This window comes from Hippoglossus hippoglossus, chromosome 15 (assembly GCF_009819705.1).
Source record: "Hippoglossus hippoglossus isolate fHipHip1 chromosome 15, fHipHip1.pri, whole genome shotgun sequence".
Lineage (NCBI taxonomy): Eukaryota > Metazoa > Chordata > Actinopteri > Pleuronectiformes > Pleuronectidae > Hippoglossus > Hippoglossus hippoglossus.
This window is the reverse complement of record NC_047165.1, coordinates 12,828,787-12,855,241: the sequence shown is the minus strand read 5'-3', so window position 1 is coordinate 12,855,241 and position 26,455 is coordinate 12,828,787. Positions and strand designations below refer to the sequence as shown.

The window sequence follows — 26,455 nt, the reverse complement described above, 5'->3', positions numbered from 1 at the left end:
TTCTTCCAAGGCACAGCAGATGTGTTGGCAGGGCTAGAAGCTGTATCAGAATACATTCAGTGTGTGGATGAACACATCAGGTACACACAGAACTACACCCTGTCGCTCTCAGTGAGGGGTCAGTGACTGCTACATGCTCAGTAGGCCCAAATCAAAATAAAGACGCGGTTTACATTCTGTGCTGCTATTCAGAGCTCTCCATCACATGGACGGCTCACTTGTACTGTCGAAGTGAAGACGCTTACACACAGGCACATGTACAAATTCTCCATTTAACAGTTAAAGTTGCCATTGTAAAAAAAAAAAATTAAATACTGTTTAGGGAATAACAATCTGGTTGCACCTAATATTGACGAGTTTCCTGTTATGAAGCTTTTAAACAGCTGTGTAGGTATTCCAGACAAAAACACCTTTTTAAGAGTTTTTTAAAATTTAAACCTATAAAAAACAGACAACAAAAACAAAATCACTGTCTGAATTCACATTAAAAGGTTGTTTTTGTTCTCAAACCACCTGGGTTGCCTAGAAAATCTGCACTAAAATGAAAGTTATTCAGATTGGGACTACTGAGGAGAAAAGTCTAAAAACATGATAGATCTCTGTTTAAAATCATTGATTTTGATTCATTTTGGAAAAGAAATCCCAACAGTTCAACTGTTATAGAGATAGTGCAGAAACAAGACAATACAATTGGTTACAAAATGCAAAGCAGGATAAATCAAAACACAAACAATTCTCCAAGGTCCCTACAGAAAAGGGGCTGTTTTGTTGTTTTTTAAAACCTGGAGCTTTATACAGTGCGAAAATAAAATCCTTTGGTATTGTTCACTGTGACATAAAGTAAAACAACTCAAAACACATAAAAACAGCTGAACTAACTTTCGCTTTACTGCCACTCATACTACCACTGAGAAAACCTCATGTCTAAGTATCAACCTTCCTGCAATCAACAAAAAACTTTACTGACAATTATACAATTGTTTTAGAAACTGCAACTTTCGCCTACAAGTCGTCAAACACTTTTGATCCAGAATAACTTTTAGTTGTTTGCGTACAGATGCTTCACTGGACAGCAGTGAGGACGTGTCACCTTAAAATCCACAGTTAAGAACAGAGTTATTACTAAAAGTAAACATGAAGAGCGGAGAGCCCGTCATCGGCTCACACAAGACTTCACACTCTAGTGTCAAACTCATCGCTGAGTCCATAAAACAAATAATTAGTGTATATACAATAGACAATAAGAAACTCCCTGAAAAAAACATAACACTGAGTGAAAATTAAATTTCTTCTAGGAGATAATATCTTAATGTCATAATCTGCTTTTATAAAATAGAAAAAAACTTCCATGCAAAAAATATATATACTTGGGATTTGGATAAACTCTCATAACACAACATACCATAAAAATATATATTAAAAAGTTACAGATAAAGGGAAGTGGAGAGCAAAGCTGAATTCACTCCGGTGAATAAAACCCGCTTGGTACCGAATCTAATGCACACGATAGGTGTGCACATTATGACTCCAACATGAGGTGTGTGCTGTCGCTGTGTTTTCAGTGACCAGGTTTGTTTATTGGTACCAAGGGGTCTTGCGCACCCATCGAAGGGTGCATCCTGAGTCCGTGCGGATCTTGATGGAGGCGGCTTCGGCTTCCCTGACGGTCTCCTTCACTGACTGCATCAGATTCTGGGCGTTGTGGACCAACATCTCGGTGGCCTGGTCGGGGAAACATTCGGTGAAGCAGTTGATAAATTAATAACAGAGATTGGGCAAAATTAAAGTTAACAGTAGTGGACGAAGAATTCAGATTACAATTCTATATCAACTAAACAAAAATAAACAAAATAAACAAACTAAAAAACAAAATAACACATTCATGTAAAAATACTTTTGCTTCATAAATTTGTATTTGAACTTTTCTCTTAGCTTTTTTGTGACATTTTGGATCATATGACCTCCTGATTTTATTTAGCCTTTAGCTACTATAGTATTTAAATGAAAACATATTTAGAGGTTTATAAATGTTGTACAAAAGTGTAGAGCTTGAGTAAATGTACTCACTACCAAATGTTATTAGAGATGCCCTGAGATACACACAATAGGCTGAATCAGTATTTGCAGTATGTGATACTGACAGATTAGGTATCGGCCATGACCTGACGACAATTAATAGAATATTTTCTTTATCAGTGTCACTATGGAATTCGTTCAATAATTCAGTCACTATTGTAACTGTAGGTCTCCAACTAAATACCAGATACTCTGAGGTCAAAGCCGCTGTATCAACAGAGAAAAAGCTAAAAGTTATGAATGGTTTTGTTTGTGAGTTTCTGAATCAGAAATACTATTGATCTCTCAGAGAAACTGGGTTTTGATACAGTTACCTCAACCAAGAACAGAATTATATAGAGACATAACATTATAAATAAGAATAGATTTCTTTTACATACTTCTTATTCACACATTCTAAGTTGTTATCGCAGATAATTTGGAATAAATTGTGTGATAAATTCTGGTGTAAGTCCAGTTTTACCTGCTCTGACTCCTCTTCACTGATGTTTGTCCGTCCCAGCATGGTGGCTTTGACGGTGGAGAGGATCTTCAGCTGCGTGCTGATGGTCGGGATGCGCTCACACACCTGCGGAAGCAGAGAAATATGTAAAGCACCTTCTGGACGAGACACGCAGGACTGTTCATTGTGCGTTTTGTGTGTTCTCACCTGCAGCAGGTTGGTCCTGATGCGTCTGTCGGTGCACTGCTTGGCCACCTCCTTAGCCAGTCTCGTCACCTCATCCGAGGCCTTGGCGATGTCCTTGGCGCACTGAATCATCGCCCGCTTGTTCCCGCTCCCGCCGCGCACCAGCCGGGACATTTCTGCCATCAGCAGAGCCATGCGCTTGGCCGCTGCAATGATGTCATTACCCTGTGGAGAAGCAGGAGGATGAGGAAGCAGTGAGAGCTGTGAGCAGGATAATGGTTACGAGATGAGAATGCAAGAGGAGCATTTTGTATGGGTCAGGTTTCCACACATTTTTCCGATGAGAATCCAAGTGTGGGATATTAGAGACGAATGCTGCTGAATGAATTTGAAATACAAAAGCAAAACAGGCACAAAGTCTTCAAGCGTGTTAATGAGAAGGCTGCATGCAGTGTCAGTGCACGTGAGCACATATTCCTCAACCCTAATGGAGGAAGATGATTCTGAAATTTATAACCATTGTAGTTGGGAGGTTAGAACCCGTGAGGTGACCTTCACAGAGCCGGAGGGGATCAGTACACACCCTGAGGCTCCAGGAAGCAGGAGCAGGCCTCATACTGGGTGAGCTGGCAGTCTAACGGCAAAGCTACGTCACCAAGAGGTCTTTTGGGAAACTGCCATCCTTGGCTTCACAGGTTAGTCAGACAACGAGTGACTGACAACAGCGAAAACAGCGAAAACCACTTTACCTAGTCGTGAACATAGGGGGGAGGGAATTGTGAAGCAAGTAGCAGTTTATACTAAGTGGCGCAAACAAACAAACAAACTTGCCATTCCGACAACCTTTTAGTGCAACCTGAGCATTAGCGTCAGCACAACCGTGTGTTTGAGTGTGAGGCAACGACACAGCTGGTTTCCATGGTGACAGATGCAGAGCAGATGCTGTGACTGTCAGCTAGTGCTCCAGAGGGTGTTTGTTTGTCCTGCAGGGTGTTTTCTTGTGTGTTTGCATGCGTGGATGTGTGCGTGTGTGTGTGTGCAGCTCCAAACACCTGAAGCCATTTACAAAAAAACTTCTGACCCACATCTGGTTGTGTGAGCGCTCATGTGCATGTGCGTGCGCAGACCTTGCTGGACCATTTGCGCGCCTCCTGGTGGAGAGCCTGGGCTGCTGCCAGCATGGGTTGATTGACAGGCTGGTTGGAGGGCATCATCAGCAGCTCTGGCTCATAGTCATCCTCACCATCAGTAAACTCATCGTCATCATCTACCTCCCTCTCCTCTACCACCTCCTCATCCTCAGGCTGGGCGCGCGGGGGCAGGGGTGGTTGGAGGAGTAGGGTCGATTTGGGATGGAAAAGGAAGGAGAGGGAGGGGGGGAAAAAAAAGGAGGAATGCGGAGGAGAAGAAGGGGGAGAGGGAGAGCCAGGGACGGGAGGAGGGAAGGAAGCATTTAGTACAGTATGAGAGGCACTGGATGGAAGAACAGAAGAACAAAGGAGGAGCAGATGCGAAGGCTGTGAAGGAGCAGGGAGAGGGGAGGTGAAACTGAACGTTCAGGCAGAGATGTTCGGTGCAGGGCAAAGAAAGAAAAGAGGAAAGAGGAGCTGGCAGCAGGAGGTCGATGTGCCTGAGTCTGAGGCTGTGGTTTGTAAAGCATTTGCACAGTCAAACTGGGTCTAACTGTAACCAAAACCAGTGGGCGGCTTCCTTTTAGGAGTGTGTTGGGGAACAATTTGCGATGCTTATTATAAGAGATATCTTGTGCCTGGTTTCCAACGACACCTCTGATGCACGGATCATAAAACAGGTGAGGAGAAACTGTCATGAGAGCTACAGAGGGGGAAACGGTGACAAGCTTCTCAGAGAAAAGAGAGTTACCGGACATTTTTCCTGGATAATCACAGGTTATATACATACACAATATAACTGTTCCTTTACACAGCTCCTCCACACAGAAACACTTGGACACACACATAGAAGAAACATAGACATAATATGGATAAAAGATTAGCAAGTAAAGTCTACTCGAAATATAATGTGCTTCTCCTCTCATTCATTTCTCAAACCCTTTGAACAGATAACAGTTTCCTCTTGAAGTAGGAATAAAGCCACTCATCTTCACATTTCAGGATCAACATGATTTCAGGAAATAAAACTTGGTTTCAGGATATTCCCAGAATGTGAGAAGTGTATAATGGCCATATGCTGCTTTCAGACATGCACTGAACCCCCGGATAATCTCCTGACATTCTCCAGAATGTGAGAATGCAGATGTCAGAGTGAAAGGCTCCGGCCAGTCGCCAAATAAAAACTCTGGAGAATGTCCGCATGAGCCCATGTGAGAATACAGCAGGAGATTTGCAGTGAGCCAGTGGGTGTGTTGATGACATTTCTAACATGATACAGATGCAAAAAAAATTCAAAACAACAACATCAAAGAAAACAAAGTATGAAAATGTAGATGAAGATGTCAAGATTGCTTTGAGTGATAAAGGCAGACGTCAATGTCAATGGGCTATAAACAAAAACATGTGATCTCCATGGTGGAATTTTTAGTTACATCCTGCCTCTGTGAAACCAATTATTTGGATATTCTCCAAATAACGACGTTCATGTCTGAAAACGACTATAGAGGAAAGGTAAAATCCTGGGATCATCCAAACCACGTGTGCTAATATGAAATAGGGATATCACGAAAGCAGCCAACATATTCTACTCAGAACTGTACCAATCTGAATATCTGATTTTGAAATGATTGGCTTTTAATTGGATGATTGTGCAAACTGTTATATTCCTTTGAACATTTCTGTGAACTGACCTTGCTGGACCACTTGCGCGCCTCGTCGTGCAGCTGCCTGGCCGCCACCATCATGGGCTCGCTGAGCACCTCCCCGACCTTCTGCTCAGGGAACTCCTCGTCCCTCTCTTCTGGGGGAGGGGGCCGCGGCGGGGGCACCTCGCCCTCTGGCAAGGGGGGCTTGGGTGGCGCCTGCTCATCACTGACCTGGAAAATATACACCAACACACACGTTATGTACAAATATGTATTGAAGAGCAAAGAGGGACATGGGAGACAAACTAATGATCCAGAATAGTTTGAAAGATGCTACATTTCATAAAAATTGCACAATAGACCTTGTGATGAAACATGTGACACCGTGTAGTATTGGTTTAACCCCAGTTGACTGTGAAGCTGCACTGAACCCAAAGGAACAGGTTGAAACCAGTCACGTTATGCTCGACCCTGAACTGGTTTATGAGCGTTGCATTGGAATTGTAGCTTCCCTAGTCTTTTTCTCTTCAGTGACAGAAACAATTTTTACTCTTAGGCTTTTATCAACAGCAGACTGGACTGTATCACTCTTCTGTTTGGTGTATTACATGTTCTGAATAAAGAAGCTTACATTACTCCAAATTCATTTTAAGATGTTTTATTGGCTTTTAAATCACTGAAAAGTTTTGTTCAATATTGTTTTTCTGACATAACTATGACGTATGTGCCTGGTAGCTCCCTTAGCTCCTGTAGCTTAAACCTCCTGACTGTTCCTGAGGTCAGAACTAAAAGTCATCCGTCTTGAATCACACCCTGACACAGTGGAACTCGGAAAATCTCAAGACACATTTTTCTTTAACCATTTGTTGCTCTTTAAGTGACAATGGTTTGCCTATCTTGATTTTTAAATTGAATTAGATTTATTTATTTTAGAACATATGCTATAAATTACTATAGATTTGGATTCTTTGCCTTTACGCTGCATTTATTGCAACTATGCTATAGAAATTAAGTGTAATGTTACATTATAATTCATTATCATCATTATATTGCTATTAAATTTAAATGTTTTCAATCTGAACTCGATGCAAACACTAATGACATAATAATAATTCCAACTACTATAACTGTTTATAAAGAGACTATTACATGTAAAGACTGGAAATTCGATTCGAGGTGTAAAACCTAAAGACTCAACGTATATAAATCTCAACAGATTTGACTAAACCCACAGCCTGTGTGTGTGTGTGTGTGTGTGTGTGTGTGTGTGTGTGTGTGTGTGTGTGTGTGTGTGTGTGTGTGTGTGTGTGCTTACATGGAGCTGGTCCAGGTCAGGAGGAGGAGGAGGGAAATCAGGCTCCTGAGGTTGGAAAGCTTCTCTAACTTTTCCTACGGCACCAAGGATCCTCAGACATGAGTCCAGGTAGGCCTTCTGCAGAGCTGCATAGAAGAGAATGTACAGTGTGCTTCTTTCTCTCACAGTACAGTATATTGAACATGTGATTGGTGGTGTATTCCTGTACCTTTATCTTGAATGTTTCCAGCCACCCCCTTGGCGTCCATCACCATGGGTGAGATGGTGTGTGAGAGGATGTCTGACGCATGTTTCACTGTGTCTCTGAAGCGCGGATCTTCAGAGTTCTCCACTTCCCTCTTTGCCACCAACAGGACCCGGTTAGCTCGTCTTGCTATGCTTGTTGCCCCGGCAACAAGCATTTGGGGCTGAACATTTGCCATGGCAACTCGGCACTTGTCGATGTCTTTCTTTATAGCCTCCTCGGAAGCATCTAGGAGAGATTTGGTGTCGATGGCCTCGTCCACCAGACCTGACGCCAAACACACACACATGGATTAACCTCTATAATCCCACCTCATATGTTAATATAGATTGGGAGATATATATGTTCAAAATGTGAGATTGTCAATAATTAATGAAACACAAGAAGTGTTGAGAAGCTTCTCACTAGTGAGTCTCTCCACGTTGTCAATCCACTGGTTCTTCATGGTGTCAAAGTGCTCGTACGCTGCTTTGTTTCCAGGATTCTTCAACAGGATCCGAGCAGCGGTGGTCACCTGGACATTCACAAACATGTCAACCTCAGCGTGTGACGGACTCTAACAGCTTTGTGTTTCATCAGTGTCAGTGCTACAGTATATCATGGACTCTAGAACAAACAGGAGCACCTGTGGCGTGAGGTCCCTGGCATGTTTCACAGCAGCATGAATCCCCTCTACTGTCATCTTATTGGCTGTTCCCACGGCAGCAGCCTTCTCGGCCGTCGCCCCCAGCCGACCTGCGTGGGCCTCAAAGTTCCCTGCACGCTCGTCGAAAACCTGTTGCCAACACAAATGTTTATATCGTCAGACGTTGCACACTCCACATCTGGATTGTGCAGCATCAGTAGAAATCAGGTTTATTTGCTGTAACCATGTTCAGATATTTCTGTGTGTTACTGACCTCCTCCCTGTTGGGGGCATCAGCTGGAGCAGTTGCAGCCACAGCCAGCAGCTTGATAGGGGTGGTGGTGTCACTGAAAACATCGGACACCTCCTGGGTCATCACCTCCTGCATGTGCTTCCTCAGGTCCTGGTGGGAGCAGAAGGTGTCGTATCAGGCCACAAGGTGGAGCTCTGCACCAATACTTGTTTTTGTCATGTTTTTCATGACTGCAGCATTTGATGACATGAAAATATTACACATGTGCTGTGAATCGTTAAGATTTAAACTGATATTCAGAAACATAGTGATCTTCACTATAACCTAAAATGCCCACAGAGGTAATTTGGTTGCACAGCATTTGTTTCTTATGATACATAAACTGATGCGTGTGTGTTCGTGAGCTACCTTGAGGCTTTCCTGCAGCTGCGCGGCTGTGGCTCGTGCGTGAGGAGCCTCTGCCTCGCCCCTGGCCGCCATGTCTGCCAAAGATCCCATTAGGGCCTCTGTTCGGTCGCAGCGTCCAATCATGTCCTGTCGATACGGGCCTAACAAGCCTCCTGCCAACCTCCTCCCTTCTCCAACCATTCCTCTGATCGCTGCCTGACCTGGAGAGAGGCACACGACAGAATCAATCATAAAACCCCAGATACAAAAATTGCAGGTGTTTTTTTGCAAATGGAGCATCACAGGAGCGGGAATACAAATGAGAAATGACTCATGACTTCTCTTTTCTTGTAGTACATATGCTTTCTTGTAAATTAGACGTTGCGGTGTTATGTGTCACATGCTGACCTCATGAATTTCTATAGTGTTTGTTTATATCTTCACAGAAAGCATATAGCAGGCAGGTACCTGTGATCCACTGCAGCCTCTCACACTCTGCTCCCATAGGGAAGCATGGGAGGAAATAGGAAACAGACAAATGACAAAACGGGGATACAGCAGCACGCGTAAAACAAACATTAGAAACAATGCAACGCCCCCTGAGGGCCAGAGTAAGCCAGGTTAGTCAGTCGGTGATTAATGCACGGGGAAAGGAAGCGATCAGTTGGCAGCACGGTCATTTCTGTCGCTCATTCAGAACTGTTTCCTGAATGAGTCACAAAACGCTTTGCATCTTTCAAGACACCGTATCTGATGTCTAATCGCTGCCATAACCGCTCGCACACCCCCTCCATCGTCCACATGCAGAAGGCCAACAGGAGGCATGGAAGGTCAGAGCATTTATTTTTAAAACCAAACTACTACCTCATCCCTCCCCAGAGGCGTCATCCGACCGCACTCACCTACTCCTCTGTCGTCCACCCAGGGGTTGTTCACCCAGCGGAGGGCCTGCTCCATCTTTCCCTCCAAGGTGACGGCGGGCTTTGCCGGCCTCATGTTGGCCACGGCTCTGTTGGTTTTCGACTGCAGGTTCATTAGCGCCGAACCAATCTGCTTTGCCAGTGCACGGGCCTCCGGACTGTCACCTTTGCCCCTGAGACAGCGACAGACAGAGTTGATTAAAAGAACAAATACAATACAGATTTTCAGCCTGAGATTCACCAATTCCCTGTTAGACACCGTTCTTAAAAGGAAAATACCACCATCGAAGGCTAATGCCACTTTTCCATCTGCTTTTGTCAACTTAAATCTTTGTGTATAATGAGGTTGTTTTTTTTGTCGTATTGCTACTTACTCTTTCTGACGTCGTATATAACCCCTAGGTACAGTTCAAGCCCTTATAGGCCAGTTTTAGCTTAATACAAGAAAGGAAATATATCTATATAGAGAAAGTTTTGGTGAGGATCTGGTCAACAGCTGGGTTTCTCTGGTTTCCTTTTATGGCCAATTCATGCAGTGGAGGTGCAGAACATAAAATATGTCCCTGGTGGTGACTCATCTTGGTATGAATCACTGAACTGCAGTCAAATTTATTATACTCATACTGTCACAAACCCAAACTGAAACTTACTTTAGTGGCATGAACCTTGAAGAAAGTGCTATTTTCTCTTAAGGTCTCGTAAATTTTAATCCTCAAACCGACCCACCACATCACCACCACGGCCCCATCTGTTCCGCACCATATTCAAACAGTTAAAGACCTTATGGTTGGACTGAAGCCCAAGGTTGACAGGCAACAACATAATATCCAGGCAGGTAAAATATGCCATCTACTGGTGGCATGAGGCTGAAGTTTGAGCCTGGAAAAAAAGAGTGTCTAGGAGTTACTTATAGTAATCACAAGACAATATTAGGCGTGCGTGTGTCGGAGGAGGGACGGCGTACTGTTTGCGGAGCTCCATGAGTTTGGCGGTGAGCCCGGCGATCTCACTGATGGAGCGCAGGATGTCGTCCCTCTCTTTGGGATCTTCGCACAGGTCAGCGATGCGTTTGGCCTCTGCAAGCAGCGCTCTGATGTTCTCCTCCCCCTCGGGACCACCGTTAGGATCAGCCAGCCAGGCCTGAAGAACGCACATATGTGAAGTTCTCTTCTAATGAAATATGCAACATAAATCTGCACAAAAACACCACAGGTGAGCCTCAACAATGAGAAAAGTTCACTAAATGTCATAAGCATTTTCTCTAATCCACACTTTCATGGAATTACTCCCCCACTTGCTGGAAATATAAAACTAAACTAAAACATGAGGCAGAAATAGGACAAATGCACGGAGTAGATATGATTCACCTGGGGGAAGGTTAATATAGATTACTGGGTTGTTGTTTTGTCTGACCTGTGCTGCGTCCAGCCTCCTGGCGATGGCCTGCTTGGCGTTGATGAGAGCCTCCAGTCTGCGGGAAGCTCCATCCACTTTGCCAAATAACAAGTCTAAGCCCTGCAAGCACTGGCCGGCACGCTGCATGCACCCGGGGGTCGGGCCCTGGCCTCTGTACACAAACAATTGACATGTGACGTGATGACAAAATATAATATGTTAGCACTGACAGGTTCATTCAAATTCCCTCATACAAACCTGGCTCGTAGATCTGCGACCTGGTCGGTCATTTGTCCCAGAGCCTTGGTAGTTACAAGAATATCTTTCCTCTCCTTCCCAGCACACAGCTCTCCCACCTTACCGGCTTCGTCCAGTATCATACGCAGGGCGACCTCGCCGTGGCCACCTGGGGACGGCAAGGCACCGAAGGATGAGACTGTGGTGTGACATCTGAAGAGTTGATTGAGATTTTTAGCATGAGGAAAAAAACTCCCACACAGTTACCTGGCTGTCCATGAGGGTCTTTGAGCCAACTTTGAGCTAGTGCCATCTTAGACTCAATCAAAGCGAGAGATCTCTTCATAGCCTCCATATCCTGAGGTAGAGAGAAAACACAGCATTGTGTGAGTGGGTATTAAATCAAAAGGTACCATGTCACATTATGGTGTCACAGATTCATGACTATTTTAACAATAATATTCTAAAATAAACTGGATGAATAAATTATGAGCCTTAATTAAAGAATAAGCTGATATTATTGTATATTTTGCTTAGTGTCAACAAATCCCATGTAGAGATCAGAGGCAACAATGTGGTTTTTTTGTGTCTCTATTGCTTCCAACTGCTCTGTCCTGCCTGTAGCTCTCAGCCCTGATTCCATTCAATCTTAGCAGTTTTACTGAGGATATAAATCTTAGAAAATTGAGTCACAAACATGAGCTGTAGGTTTTCTCTGGAGATGAGATTGATTCAACATAAACTAGAAGGGCGCAAAGGTCCAACAGTCCCCTTATTAAACCACATTTATTTCATTAGATCCAGATTTTTATACCAAATTGCGCACACTCATAAATGTCAGTCTTCTAAACATGCCGGATTTAAAAAAATCAAGATCCATGAATTATTCTCTGATAAATAAACAAAAATGTTGAATAATGCCCTATGAAAAAAATTCTGGATCTGCACCGAAGGTTCTTCCCTGACCCATTTTGCTGTAATCCGTCCAATGGTTTTTGTATAATTAAAACTTCCTTGGCAAAGGCAATTACAGAGCTGTTGTTCAGCTTCCATTTAGAAGATAAAGCAGGTTCTGGGTACACAAGTAATACCTGTTGGTTTTGATCTTTGGGTTGACAGGAATATAAAAAATCACCAGCCTTTTATTTTAACGTAGAGTAGTTTAATCATTACTATTTTATTGATTATTTAAAAACATTTACAGCTCCAAACTTTGTGACTATTTAAAAGTTCATAATGGGTATTGGCTATTGATAAATGATTACTGTTCTAAAAAGCATTGCTGCTCAATTTATGACTTAATTACGACTTAAATTGAACCGGAGTCTACTTTCATTATCATTAATTTATATTAATCTCTAATGCTGCACTAAATTATTTATTCATGAGGCATAAGATCATGATTAACACAAGTATTTATGTTGTATTGTAAAGTGGGACCTGAATAGACGGACCTATAAACTGAGAAGTTGTTAAAAAATGTATTGTTATTCATAATTAAGTGGGAAATTAGAATTATATAGAAAGGACAACAATCTCACAGTTAAGATGCCACAAACACATTTCATATTTCTACACCAGATGGAAAAAAAAAAAGGCTTTTTTCCAGCTCAGAGGAGAATGATCCACTTAAGTGGAACCGTTCAATACAGCTCATCTATTATGGATGTGTCTGAACAGCAAGCGGTTTATTTCTATAATTCATGACCAGAGCAGAGGACAGTCACACTAGATGCTCATTCAAAAGAGTATGCAGTATTGTCCACAACACACACACACACACACACACACACACACACACACACACACACACACACACACACACACACACACACACACACACACACACACACACACACACACACACACACACACACACACACACACACACACACACACACACACACACACACACAGAGAGAGAGAGAGAAAAACATGCAGGGTTACAGGTTCGACTAGTAAATCAGAGCCTATCTTTACTGGTAAAACATTCCACTGTCTGTTTCAAATGTGCCCAGAATATTTCCATGGGATTACACTCTGATTTAAACGTTTTCTCAATTTGTTATCAACGACTGTATCACACCGTAAACATGAGCAGCACGGGAAACAAATGCCGTCACTGAAACTAAAATACATTTGTTAATAACTGTCATCTCATGCCATTTGACTCAAATGGACATCAAGAGACAAACATATGCACATGTAGTAATACAGTGATGAAGCACGCGTACTGTACGTCATCACACAAGCTAACAGTGAGTGGACTTAAACACAACACGTACTTACTGTTGGATACCAGCATGACAGATATATACATACATACAGTATATATGTCAGCATGGGGACGTACAGTATTTCCCTTTCTGGATCTCATACACAGATATATGAATAAATACACACTCGCATGCTGGAAACTGCAGAGGGGCAGAGAAACAGGCTTACCTTCTACAGGGAGGAAAAGAATGGAGGAGAAAGGTAAAGAAAGAAAAGGAAAAAGAAAAACCAGGAGTTATACTACCGAGCAAAAAGAAAAGTGGAGACAAAGTAAAGAGTGATTTTTTTTAGTGATGCTCTTTGCAGCATAGAGCGATTTGTGGATTGTGTGGCTATATGTGTGTTTGTGTATGAACAGGCACTCCAAAGCAAAAGTGGCCGACTTTGATTCAGGTATGTGGAGAGTTTAGGGTATAAAATTAAGAAATTGAATAGTCCCCATATGCAGCACAGGACATACCTTGTTGGCCCACGCGTCTTCATCCCACGTGGTGAGCTGTAAGACCCTTATAATCTCGTTGATTTCACCGCTCATCTTTTCAAAGGTGAACTTTCTGTTCCTCTCCGCCTCCTCCACGCCGGCACCTCGACTGGTCTTTGTTGCGACAAAGATCTTTATAGCTGAGGAAGGAAACATGAGTTTTAATGATTATAGTCGCATAGGAGCAAATAAAATTGACTTGTGGCTGTATTAGCCTATATTTTTGGCCACCTGGGGGCAGCATATAAAAAATTATTTGACAAATTTCTTTCCCCACCGAACCAAAGTTCATTAATATTCATTTTGTTTGATGAATGTGAAGTCCAATATTCAGTCTCTTTTAGCTCTGTTTTTGGTCTCCACCAGAACCTGAGGGAAATGAGTGGCTGTTTGGCAGCTAAATATTCCACTATGTTTTCCACTTAGTTGCTAATTTACTAGCCAAAAGTGACATGAGAGGGTTAGGGTTAGAGTGAACCAAAACAGTAAAGTCGAGTTCCCATAAACCAAAACAATGTGCGGAAAAACTCTTTAAGCTTTGTGTGACATCACAGTTAGTAGCGGTAATCATGTGATCCATTGTTATATATAACAACACTGATTAAAGTCAACTTAAATTGTAAAATGGCTCGTGCAAAGCCAAACTAAAGGTCCAAACGTTTTTGAATTACATCCACACTGAACACTGATTTGAATGCACAGCTGGCACAGAAGCTGTAACAGAAGCTATAACAGTGTGTCTGTGTTCTGGTGCAGATACAGTATGACATTCGATAGTAGAGCTGCCAGTGGTGGATATGTGTGTGTGTGTGTGTGTGTGTGTGTGTGTGTGTGTGTGTGTGTGTGTGTGTGTGTGTGTAGTCAGTCTGACATCCCCGCTAACTAATGACTGTAATTATGAGGGTTGCTATAACAACTGTTGGATGCTCGGTGACCTGCATTGCCATAGGCGCACGCACGCACGCACACTCACATACACACCTGATATGAGGACAGGCAGCAGCTCTTTGACAGTGCTCATGGAGTTGACCAGCATCTGTCTGTGTTCTTGGTGCGTCAGCTCCTGCTGCCTCTCCTCAATCATCTTTGACATTTTGGTCATCCCTGAGGAAAGAGAGAGAGAAGCTAGTACAGTGCGTATTGTCCTGTGAGAGTTAGAGGTTGTCATTATCAAACCAACCAGCAGGTAGAACGCAGACAACGGTAATGAGTTTGGCGATAGCATCACAGCTTTAACTTCACTTGAACAATCAGAGGTGTCCCTCAGTGTTTTTACCAATTGAGTAGCTCCAACACGTCCAAACATCATTACTTCATGAGCGACTGATCTCGCACAATGGCGGCATCAGTCAAGTGTGAGAAAACCTTGGCATCAGATTTCCTCGGGCTCATTATGCCGCAGCGCACCGACAACACAATTGACCTTTTACCTCTGATGATAAATAGCCTGTTGATGCTGCTGTTCTCCTGCCAGTGAAAAGACTCTGATCCTTAATCACAGCATCTTAGTGTCAGAGGAGCAGTAGACAGTGGATCATTTAGTTTTTCACCATCACAGACAAACCCTTAACCAAGACTATTGTTTAACATAAAGGTCGACTGCACAGTTCATGGAAGTGGCTTTAAGTCAACATCTCCACCAATGCCAAAGAGCGTGATGCAGTAGTGATCTTTTAAACTAAGTTAAGACAATTATTCTTACAGTTTCATGTATTTATAAGAATTATAATAAAGATTTAAATCAAGATGAATTTGTTGTTGATGTTAACAAATATAATGCTTAACCAAAGCTGACCTCAGCCCCAATATGACCAGAATAGAGCTTCAACCAACTATCATTTTCATGATCAATTAACCTGCCGAAAATTTGGAAAATATCTATATATTTTATCTGTAAGTTTCTCTTGCTGACCTGGACCCAGGTTCTTGGTGTAAGTGATGAGGTCCTCCATGGTCTCCACCACCTCGGCCACAGTCAGATACTCCAGGATTCCTTTACATACTCTGATGATCTTACGCACCTACAACACAACAGAGGCATCACATCACAGCCAGAAGAGATCATGAATACAGACGTAAAACAAAGGCTGATAATGAAGTGATAGTGGTGATTAGAGACAAACTGCTTTATCAAACACCAAAATTCAGTTTGCGCGTTAGCTTTTTTTAGACAGTGTTGAAAAACCCTGTAATTTGTGTGGTGTTTGTGTGTGTGTGTGTACAGTCTTGTGATGCACGTCTTGTGACTGTGAGAAGTTGCTCTTTAAAAAAAATGAGGCTAGTGATGAGACATGAGCATTATCACGTGTCCAATGTGATTTCACTTACGCACACACACACAAACACACTGACAGATACACACACACTTTGCAAGCTAGTAAGGGCCATATCCTCACATACAAACATACAATATAAGAAGAACCATCCACATACACACACACGCTCTTGAGTTATGACAGAGGGAAGTCATTTGATCTCGGTGATTAGATCTGGCTGCATCCGAGACTCCATTACAGACTTTCTTGAAGCCGAGTTCCTCTTCCTTCTGTGCAGCTATATAAAGCTATATTTCCCTGAAAGATACCAAACCTCTGAAGTAAAAGTGACTCTCAGGACACACACACACACACACACACACACACACACACACACACACACACACACACACACACACACACACACACACACACACACACACACACACACACACACACACACACACACACACACACACACACACACACCTCTGCCTCATCAAAGGTGAGCAGCAGGTCGGACGTCCCCGACAGTATCCCTCTGGACCCATCAATCAGGTAATCTCGTGCGGGAACAGAGTATGGATCTGCCTTTAGCATCTGCGCCGCCTGGACAAGCTTCGAGCTCGAATTCTCCACCCTGAAAAAAAAACAAACACAGCAGGTTTAGGACGAGCGGTCGGAAATTAAACCCAGCGTGTACATTTACCAACGGAGAGAATGTAAAACCTAAATAAATCACATAGATCAGTACTGTCAGAGCTGTCAGAGGTTAGACTCAAGGGCCATACATGAGACAAGTGGGTAGATTTAGGAGATTTGTTTCAGTCTGCACATATAAGAAGGTGAACTAATAGAGATCTGAGATTTATAGAATAGTTTATTTGTAGTAATATGACAACTAGGGATGATGTCTGCATTTTCAAAATAAAACGGGGCTGATAAAAGTTCTCAGCTTTCATTTTCTGTCTTGAATCGACTGTTCCTAGGACGTCAGTGATCAGGTTATATCATGAAAAAGTTGATGGATTTTAAAGGCCCTTGAATAAAGCCAAGTCCCTCCTGTTTTTGACCCCCGTTGGTCAGGGTATCAGTGGCTGCTGGTTCATCTATATTTAGGCAGGTTCACATTCCCACATGCCCCCTCCTAAGCCGTGTGAGTCAGATTTATGGCGTAGTGTCCTGTGAGCGAGCAGTGAGAGAGCAGTGTGTGGATCTGACTGAGGTCTGGAAGTAAAAAAAAAAAAAGTGAAAGTGTGGAAGGAAATTAGGGAGAAAACAAGCTGAAAATAGATAATATTACCATAAAAGCACTGACATACACAAAATTACAATTCACACACAGGCAAGCAAATACAGCCTGATGTCAAAGTCTCAGTATTGTAGAGTGGTCGCTCTCAGCCAGCACTCAGAGTTCCTGTCAGCTCTCTGGATGCAAGCTGGAAAACAACAAACAGCCACACGGTTCTGATGGGGCAGCCGGACAGTCACCCGCACTCAGCCTCAGAAGTGGCCCTTTGTTTCAGCTGGGAGCGCAGCCACGTTTCCGACCATTAAGTCTCCCGGAATCCGTTTTTCAATAAGTTCTCTGTCTGCTGAGATAAATCGGATCATTTCCAGAGTTTTGTCACTGGGTGTTTGTGTGAGTGATAGAGAGAGAGGGAGGGAGGGCAGGACAGAGGGAGCAGGGCTTCTTCTTGTAAAGCCAGCTTCACACACACTTACTTAATGAAAGCAGGGGGCATGTCTCTCTTCATCACCTGGTCTTCGGTGGTTTGAACCGTTTCCTTCCCCACCTGTGGCACACACAAGAACCAAGCATTTGTTTTAATATCATTAGCTGCAGCGAGACAGGAAATAGTATTCGAGTGAGCGCTATTAATAGTCTGCATGGGTGAACGGGTGCAGATCAATTCGCACCTATTTCAACCATGCATGCATGTCATATTTGTCAGGCTTGGAGGGGAAGCAGCTCAGGCTGTGGTTGACTGGGCTCTGTGTAGTCCTACATGAGGGCAGGTCAGAGGAAAGACATTTGTTCTTTTCTAAATTGACCCACACGCCGCCACGGACAGGCGGCCTGTAGTGATGACACCACCTCGTCATCAGTACAGAGTCAATAATGCTGAAAATGTTTGCTGATAATTCTCCACAATAAAATCAGGCAAACGCTGCATTTGGGACCTGGTGAAGGTAAATGATGTGTTTTTACTGCACTAATCGAAGTGGGAGAACGGATTTTTCAAAAACCTTTCACAACAATGGTTTTCTAACTAATGTATTTGATGCCCTAAATTAAATATTTTTTAAATGTTTATTATTATTATTTTTATATATTTTTGTATTTCAATAGATTAATGTTAAAATGATTACATTGTCTAATAAAAGATTGATTCAACTTTTCTGTAGGTCTGGCTTCATGCAACTCATACTCATGCATCACAAATATGTAAACAGTTATGAAGTTTTCCAACTCCTGGGAAATATTTGAAATATGTATATTTTGTCAAAGCAAAATATGCAACTGGTTTAAATTGTTTTGTTTTTTGACATTGACCCAATTAACTTGTCTGAATAGATGTAAAAATAAATGTTTACATGTTTTGACCTTGATGGGCAAAAGTTGTCTGATAATTGTCTTTGTCGTGTCATTTAGTTCCTGATCTCCTCTCATGAATGTAAATGTGGTTTCATAAATGGACAGTTAGGCCTAGGTGGAGGTATGTGCTCGACTAAGTGCCATTCTTGCTCTGCTGCCAAGATTGTGTTTGCTGTCTATTGAGATGATGATGATGCATTTGTATGAACCCCTGAGGCTTTATTAGCTGCACTCTCAATTATTAAATGATCTATATCTTATCTAATGTCCGGGCTCATTGGAGCACAGAAAGAAACAAAACAAATCGGTCCTGAACACTAGACATCTTATAAAATGGACACAAACATAAAAGGCACATCGAGAACAAAACTACACACTCGCACCTAAACGCAGGGATACAGCCTGACTCTAGCCCTCCCACACAATACATATCCTACAACACCACATACACACACACGAGTGCACACACACACACACTTAAGATGCAATTACAGTGAAACGATGACATCAGTCTCTTGCTGCTGCGTCGATTAAAGTCAGTTAATAGGCTTCCTGGCTCCAGAGACAGTTTCACCAACATGCTGAGACCCAACCAGTTTGATCTTCACGTCTGATTTCTGTTCAGATTTGACCCACCATTTTGAAATTGCAGACAGTAATGCTGCCGATGACTTCCTCTCGTCATACACTAAAACATAGCAAGGGAATCGATTTCAGACGATTTTATGTTGCTCTGAGCATTTAATGAAATAATGTCATTATTGGGGGAAAAAAAAGAGAAATTGGGTCTTATCGCCGTCTTCATCTTTGTGTCACTAATTCATCATTCAACCCTTTCTAAATTAATAGCATAGTTTACCTACTTGCTATAGTCAATCGCCTTATTTTTTACAAGAGGGGTAAAAGGGTAGTAATAAATCCGCAAATCTGCAGGGATTTAATTTTGTCACTGTAAAACCCTTGGGACATGATCCAAATATCTGAGAGCCTCTGTTTGTCTTGAGGAAGTTCCTGCTTTAAAAGAACAGGTAGATTCACAGCTGTGAAATGTGAAGAATGCAGCTCTATGAGTAGAGAACAGGTTGATGGAACTCTACCAGAGTCACATCAGGCCACTGATCACACAGTTTCCTGTAAGCAGGAGCACTTTGAATTGATTATTCGATACATAATTAATGTGAAGGTAAGTGGTTTGCTGGGCACGCTGATGTTGTGTGTGTGTGTGTGTGTGTGTGTGTGTGTGTGTGTGTGTGTGTGTGTGTGTGTGTGTGTGTGTGTGTGTGTGTGTGTGTGTGTGTGTGTGTGTGTGTGTGTTTGTGTGGCTGAACAGCCTGAAAGTTGTGACTGCTCCAGCAGGAAACTGACAGCTGTCAGTCAAAGCTGACAGAAAATAATTAGTCAGGTCTATTTTCAGATCCACAGGCATCAGCTCAAATCAGCTATAGTCCAATCAAAGAATGACAACAAAAAGTGCGGCACTGCAAATAATGATTCTAGTAGTGAATATCATGCGAGACAATGACCATGTAATCTCAATATGTGCAATTCAAAGTTAGCTGGGGACCTCTGTATGCTTCCTGTCACCTTTGTCTGATATCAAATCAAGAAACAAATACCAATCACCATTTAAAAAATCATCACAACCCTTTGATGATTATTTTACTTTGAGCAATGAAATATATAAAATGTGTTTGATGAGTCCTATAGAGACCTAAATCTCACAAGTGTGTTTGTCAGCAGTGAAAAAATATGTATTCACAATTTATGTTATGAAATTGAAAGAGAACATATCTGAAACTATAATCGAAGCCATGATTAGTATCAAAGAGTATCAATTAGTATCGTTTCACACACATTTGACAAATAACATCCCAATGAAGCCATATGTGTCTTACTTTTGTCCATACACCTGGTGAGTGTAGACGAAACATTCACACACTTTTTTAGCTCTGTTTTTGTCTCCACCAACTCCTATGTTGTGAATATCTGGCTTTCCTGCAAAATGCTGCACTATGGTTACCTGCTAACTTTGTCCATTTGCTGTGTGGTACTGAGCAGGTTTATAATATGGTAAAACTTGTCTTCTGATGCTGCTGCTGGAAATAGCGCTGACAGGTGAGTGAACAAAATTTTTTTTAAAGCGGGACTTGTAAAACCAAAACAATGAGCTCAAAGGCACTAAAACTGAGGGGAAATGAAGATTTCAGTTAAGGGATAACTTTCTGTGAGTTTCTGTACAGGTGATTTGACCCATAACTCATAGTGGAACTTTCAAGACACACATAATGACGTTGATCATTTTTTCTTTAAAAAACAAAATCATTCAACTCTTCTTCTCTGTATCGAGCACTTAAAAAATGTAAGTCTAACGAAAAAAAACTGAATGAAACACTTTTTTAAATGTGAAATTTGCCGTCAATCCCTTGGCCGTTAGAATTGATTAATCGTTCGTCATTCACAATAATTTAAATTTATGGCTTATATGAAATATAGGTTAGGAGTTGATTTAGGGGAGACTGAGGATGTTTGGACTCATCCTGAATCTGCCAGTGAACAAGAACAACCCAGAGATGGCTTGTATGTTAATGGTGGAGCAGGATTGTTGAGGACAGTTGGTGTGTGAGTATAAGTGGGTGTAGGAGGGGGGGTGAACTATAAGGCTTGGCAGAGTCCATACCGGAGACGGCAGAGACACTTTCCCCTCCCTCGCAGGGTGATGGCGTCCGGCTGCAAGAGGTCGTTTCGCCTCTTCACCACATCTTTCCTCTTCCTCCCCTCATTCTGCATCACGCTGTATTGAAGGTTTTTAGTCAAGAGTCTCTCGCTGCTCTCCTCTCCTCCGCTTTCTGCGGTTCCTTCAGGCCGCAGTCACTTCACTCAACGGTAAATCTATTTATTCCTTCCTCCCCCTCCTCCACCCAGACACACTCAGAGTCTGTGTTGACTCCTTCAGGAGTACGCAACTTCTCAAACACCACAGAGGCGTCTCTCTCATCAGCCCCAACTACAGTAATCTCACACTTCTAAACACACCAACCAGCATCTGGGAGATCTGTCGGTGGATCAGTGACAACCCCACGCATCCACCTCTGACAGATTGGGACTGACACCATCACCATCTTGTGTGTGTTTCTCAGTGACCTAGATTTTTTAAGTACCCCCCACAGTGATCCCACCCTGGACGGGTTAACAGTGTAATTGTATCAGTGTGCAGTGGGACTCTTGATGGTGGCACGTTGCTGTGTACTGACTTATGTCTTCGCTCAAACTGCGCAAGTGTAGAACTGAATCTGCTTTCTAAAATAAAGCATATCTTCTCTCAAGTGTGTGTGTGTGTGTGTGTGTATTTCAGTGTTCGGTTTCCTTTACATCCAATTAAGTTTGTCTACCCAGCAACCAGCCGCTGCTGATTGTACACGCCCTGTTATCAAGAACCTTTTGGGCTCTCCTTCAACACCTTCTTTTCACCCACTTCTGAACTCTCACTCCTCTATCAGTGAACTACACAACTATCCATCACCTCCTCTTCAGCTGCATGTTCAGCTTGTGTCATCGCAAGTAAACCCAAGAACACAACAGGAAAAGAGCTGAGGCCAGAGGGAACATTTCAACTTTTCTTTCCCCTTCCCGTCAGATATGGGAGTCCTTCCATATCTGACACCGCAGAGTCACTGTGTCTTTAGCCCTGTAGCCTCAGATCTCCATCATCCGCGACCCAGCGACACGCCAGAGGCTGCCATTAGCCTCCTTCTGCTCGCTGTCTGGATGGATCAACCGGATGGATCCACAAGGACAAGCAGAGAATAGGGGGGGATGGAGGGGTGTGCCCTAAGCAATGGGATATCAAGGACTCAGTGACACTGAGTCCTTGATATTGCGTAAAAGGTATTGCGTTAAAGGTTTTTTATTTTTTTCCCATCTATACACGTCAAAGGGTTTGAGTTGAAACTGAATGGTCCTTTTCATTATCAGTTAATGAGATCATTTATCATAATGATCTTGTGTGTCACACAGGGAGGCAGCAGCATCGTGTCAGAGCTGTTCAAAACTTGGATACGACAACAGCTCGGACCGAAAAAGCTGCAGAATTCACTAGAAGATATTTGAAATGAAAAAATTTTTTACAATCCTCTCACAAAGCTCTGCAAATGAAAACCACAGCAGACTTGTTCTCAAAGAATATTTTTTCTAGAAGAGGAAACGTGGCCAGAGGAGCAGCCCTGTGTGATTCATGTGTTCCAGCTTCAATATAGAGAAATGCTCAATCACAAAATTCTATCAAAGATGTTTGACGGTAAAACCACCAAAACTAATGAAAGCAAAAGACAGGGGCGGACCCAGGGGTGGGGCGGGGCCAGGGGGGATGAAGTGCCCTGTCCGTTGTCCCTAAAAAAACTAGTCACTTACTAGCAATAAAAACATTAAATATGACCTTTTTTAAAAAATATTTTTAAAACACTAACACATGTGCTTCATTAAAATATATATTAAATGATGTGCGGCTTGGCTCATATAGAGCTAACAGTAAACGAGGGATGGCTTAAATGTGCACTTTACTGAATCAGGAACTGTGCATGGATGTTAAACATATGATTGGCCCCTATGTGTAAATTGTGGCCCCTTTATGGCCCCCGATTTAAAAAGAAGAATCCAAGATCTGCCTCTGTAAAACTCCAAGAGTAAACCAGACATGACCCCACACTGCTCCTCCCTGACCCTGCCACAAACCTACAGTTCATCATCATCACGTCTGTTTGACACAAAGCAACATGGAACCAGCTTCTATCGCTAATTCAAGCGTAATAAAAGTTGTTTACTGTCAGCTGCGTGAGTGAGGCCCTGTCACAAATGCATCATTTTTACACTGACCTCTGCTCAGCATTAATGATGTGGCCTGTATTGATTTTTCCAGTCAGTGCATGCAGAGGAGACATCCGTGTCTGAGTGAAGCTTTCAAAATGACCATTTAGAGTCAAGATGACAGAGGAGGAAAAGCAGAGGGGGAAAGAAGGAACAGGGAGGAAGGTGTAGGAGGATGAAGAGGACAAGGGGGAGTCTGATGAATGTCCAGAGAGTGTTGCTATCATCTCTGTGGAGGTTATTACCATGAATGGATGCAGTCAGTCTATTCAATTCATTGTTCTACAAACTGCAAATTCTGCAATAATCTAAGTGAGTTCAGTAAAGCTGCAGAAACGTGTGTGCGTGTGTGTGTGTGTGTGTGTGTGTGTGAGAGAGAGAGAGACACTCAGTTAATTCAGTCACCGCTCGTTTCTTCCGCCCCACAAACTTCATTGAACTCAGCAGCCATCTGATTATCATTCGGGAGCAGAGTTTGACATGTTGTGTTGCACACGCAAACATAGATACACACACACACACACACACACACACACACACACACACACACACACACACAGGTCTCCATGACTTCAGAGGGCATTACATTGACTTACATTATTTTCCTGGACAGCTTGCCTAAAACTAAACCTAACCCTGACCTGAATCTTATTGTAAACCTAACCTAACCTTAACCTAATCTAACTCAACCTAAACCTATCCCTATCCCTATCCAACCCTAACCTAATGGAAACCTAACCTTAAAACATGCCTTCAACCTAAAATGTAATGATTTATGTTATGTGTTTTGTCCTAATAATGTGACACACACACACACACAGATGACACTGCAGGAGCTCATGAAACACACATGATCGTCAGCTGGGTCTGTGACACTTTCATCTAATTTTAATGGCGAGCAGAGATCAAGCTGAAAGTGCCATTAATGGGAATGGAAGCCACTCGGATGAGAATGACCCGCTCTGTGCAGAACAGGCACTTTGATGAGCTGCTCTTCTCATGATTTATCACACTGATGGAAGAAGAAGCATTAATGTCACACCAGGCTCTGGACTGTTGGGAAGTTTGGGTGACTGAAGCGGGTGCAGAGGAGCAGTGACGCCCTGCTGTGGTTCAAACTCACCCGGACAAGGTTGCTGACTGCCGCCTGCACCGCGGCCACCGGCACCGTGAGATCCGGGATGGCTTTCCCGTCCACCTCCCCCTCCTCGTGCATGATGACCAGGTGGGAGATCTGCTGGGCCACCGGCTCCAGGATACTCTCGATCGTCTTGGTGTGGAACACCGGCATCGTGAACGACTTTGCACCGCAGCTCCGACAAATGAAAGGCGGCTGGTCGCTCCAGCACCGAGGATCTCCTTCTCCTCTCCGGTCCTGTGCTCACCGACACCCGCAGGAGGACAAATCCCGAGTCGCGAGTCCAAGCAGCCCCTGAGAGGACAGCTCCTCCTCCCGGTGTGCAGCCCTCGCTTCCTCCGCTGAGCACCTCGGTCCAGGCTGGACTCAGACGGTCGGTGTCCTCCGGTGGGAGCGACCCGAAATCGTGACAGGGAATTTCGCCGCCCTCCACCCAATCACAGCGAAGCAATACAGCTGCCAGGCGGGTTGGTGCTGGTGCGCACTGACGCTTCCCCTGCACGCATCACGCACACACACATACACGCACACGCACACACACACGCACACACACACGCACACACATGCAATGCAAATGAGAGCTCTTCCCAAATTACGTCATGCATACGAGTGGCCCAAAAAAGGTGTTGGGCAAAGTTAAAGGGAAATAAGGGATATGGGAGGAGATGTGTTACAAGGGATACAAGGTGCAGCATCTACAACTGAGGAGACATATGTGAACCTGCTCCTGCAGCCGGTAAAGGTCATGTCCATATGTGTGGAACCACAGAGGACACAGGGCCATGGAGCTGCATCTGTGTCTGCAATGTGGTAGAAAACGGTTGGTGTCTGCCTTTTTTAACGAAGCTTCCAACCTGCATCTGATATTTGATCTGTGTTCATTAAAAGGTGGGTCAGGGGTTCATGTCTCCAGGCCTCAATGTGCAGGTCTAAATAAAGACTGTGGATTCAGTTTGCTGCTGCTGCTACTGCAGCAAGGAGAAGAAGTCTTGAACGATCCTGCACACACACACACACACACACACACACACACACACACACACACACACACACACACACACACACACACACACACACACACACACACACACACATACACACACACAAACACACTGTTCCTCCAGTCTTTAAAGTGACACTCAGGATCCTTGAGGAATTAGTTGTCCCACTGGTTTGAAACCCAGCAGGTTGCACTAGAAATTGGGGTTTGCATTAAATTAAGGCAAAGTAATTGATTTGCTGTCGTAAAAGTATATTACTATATTAGATACCTATGAATTAGAGGGATACATTCAGATTTATCCTGTACTTTATCTGCACTAGTCTGATTTCTCTGGTGTGTGTGTGTGTGTGTGTGTGTGTGTGTGTGTGTGTGTGTGTGTGTGTGTGTGTGTGTGTGTGTGTGTGTGTGTGTGTGTGTGTGTGTGTGTGTCTGTGTTTATTGGTAAGGGTTGCCCCTGCTCCTCAGGCCTGAATCTGACTGGTGGGGAAACCAGAAACCCTGGCAGCAAAAACACAGGTATTTATACCCCTGAGAGTCGTGTCGGCCAAAGAGCCAGCAGCAAAGGACCCCCCCTCTTCAACCCCACCCTGTGTGGTGTGTGAGTGCGTGTCCTTAATGTGGGTGTAGTCAACAGGCACCTACCCAAACCACAGAGGCAGGACAGTCAGGTCTACCTGGTTACTATAGTGTAGACCCGGTATCTCCTCTCCTCTCCTCTCCTCTCCTCTCCTCTCCTCTCCTCTCCTCTCCCTCTCCTCTCCTCTCCTCTCCTCTCCTCTCCTCTCCTCACTCGTAGGAATTGTCCTTAAAGAGGAGTGAGCCTCACACTCTCAGCATCTTCAACCCATATATGGGTCGTTGTGAGAAGCTATAAAGTAAACTGGTGTCTGCGAATAATTGAGGGGGACTGGGACAGACTGCTGTGACCTACGTATCTGTATATGTGGACATGTCCAAACAGACTTTGATAGAAAACATTGCAGCAG

The 26,455-nt window shown here is 43.4% G+C and overlaps 1 protein-coding gene across 11 annotated transcripts; it reads right to left on the bottom strand.

Moving 5' to 3' along the window:
• Positions 1-958: 958 nt before the first annotated feature.
• On the bottom strand, positions 959-24,958 carry LOC117775963 (vinculin-like). 11 transcript variants are annotated; one of them, XM_034609575.1, is made up of 25 exons: positions 24,452-24,958; positions 17,595-17,665; positions 16,359-16,509; positions 15,527-15,635; positions 14,596-14,718; positions 13,594-13,754; positions 13,302-13,304; positions 11,124-11,214; positions 10,878-11,025; positions 10,638-10,791; positions 10,189-10,364; positions 10,005-10,103; positions 9,207-9,397; positions 8,773-8,799; positions 8,326-8,525; positions 7,939-8,067; positions 7,665-7,814; positions 7,445-7,553; positions 7,004-7,306; positions 6,796-6,920; positions 5,526-5,711; positions 3,832-4,008; positions 2,726-2,929; positions 2,540-2,644; positions 959-1,722 (listed from the first exon to the last, which is right to left on the bottom strand). In XM_034609575.1, exons 1-25 carry the CDS (start codon positions 24,617-24,619, stop codon positions 1,576-1,578), a joined length of 3,507 nt encoding a protein of 1,168 aa, XP_034465466.1. In that variant the 5' UTR covers positions 24,620-24,958; the 3' UTR covers positions 959-1,575. The 11 variants fall into 11 exon arrangements, with proteins under 11 accessions (XP_034465466.1, XP_034465473.1, XP_034465468.1 ...); XM_034609582.1 differs by lacking the exon at positions 3,832-4,008 and having other exon boundaries at positions 24,452-24,619; XM_034609577.1 differs by lacking the exon at positions 8,773-8,799 and having other exon boundaries at positions 24,452-24,619.
• Between the last annotated feature and the right edge of the window lie 1,497 nt (positions 24,959-26,455).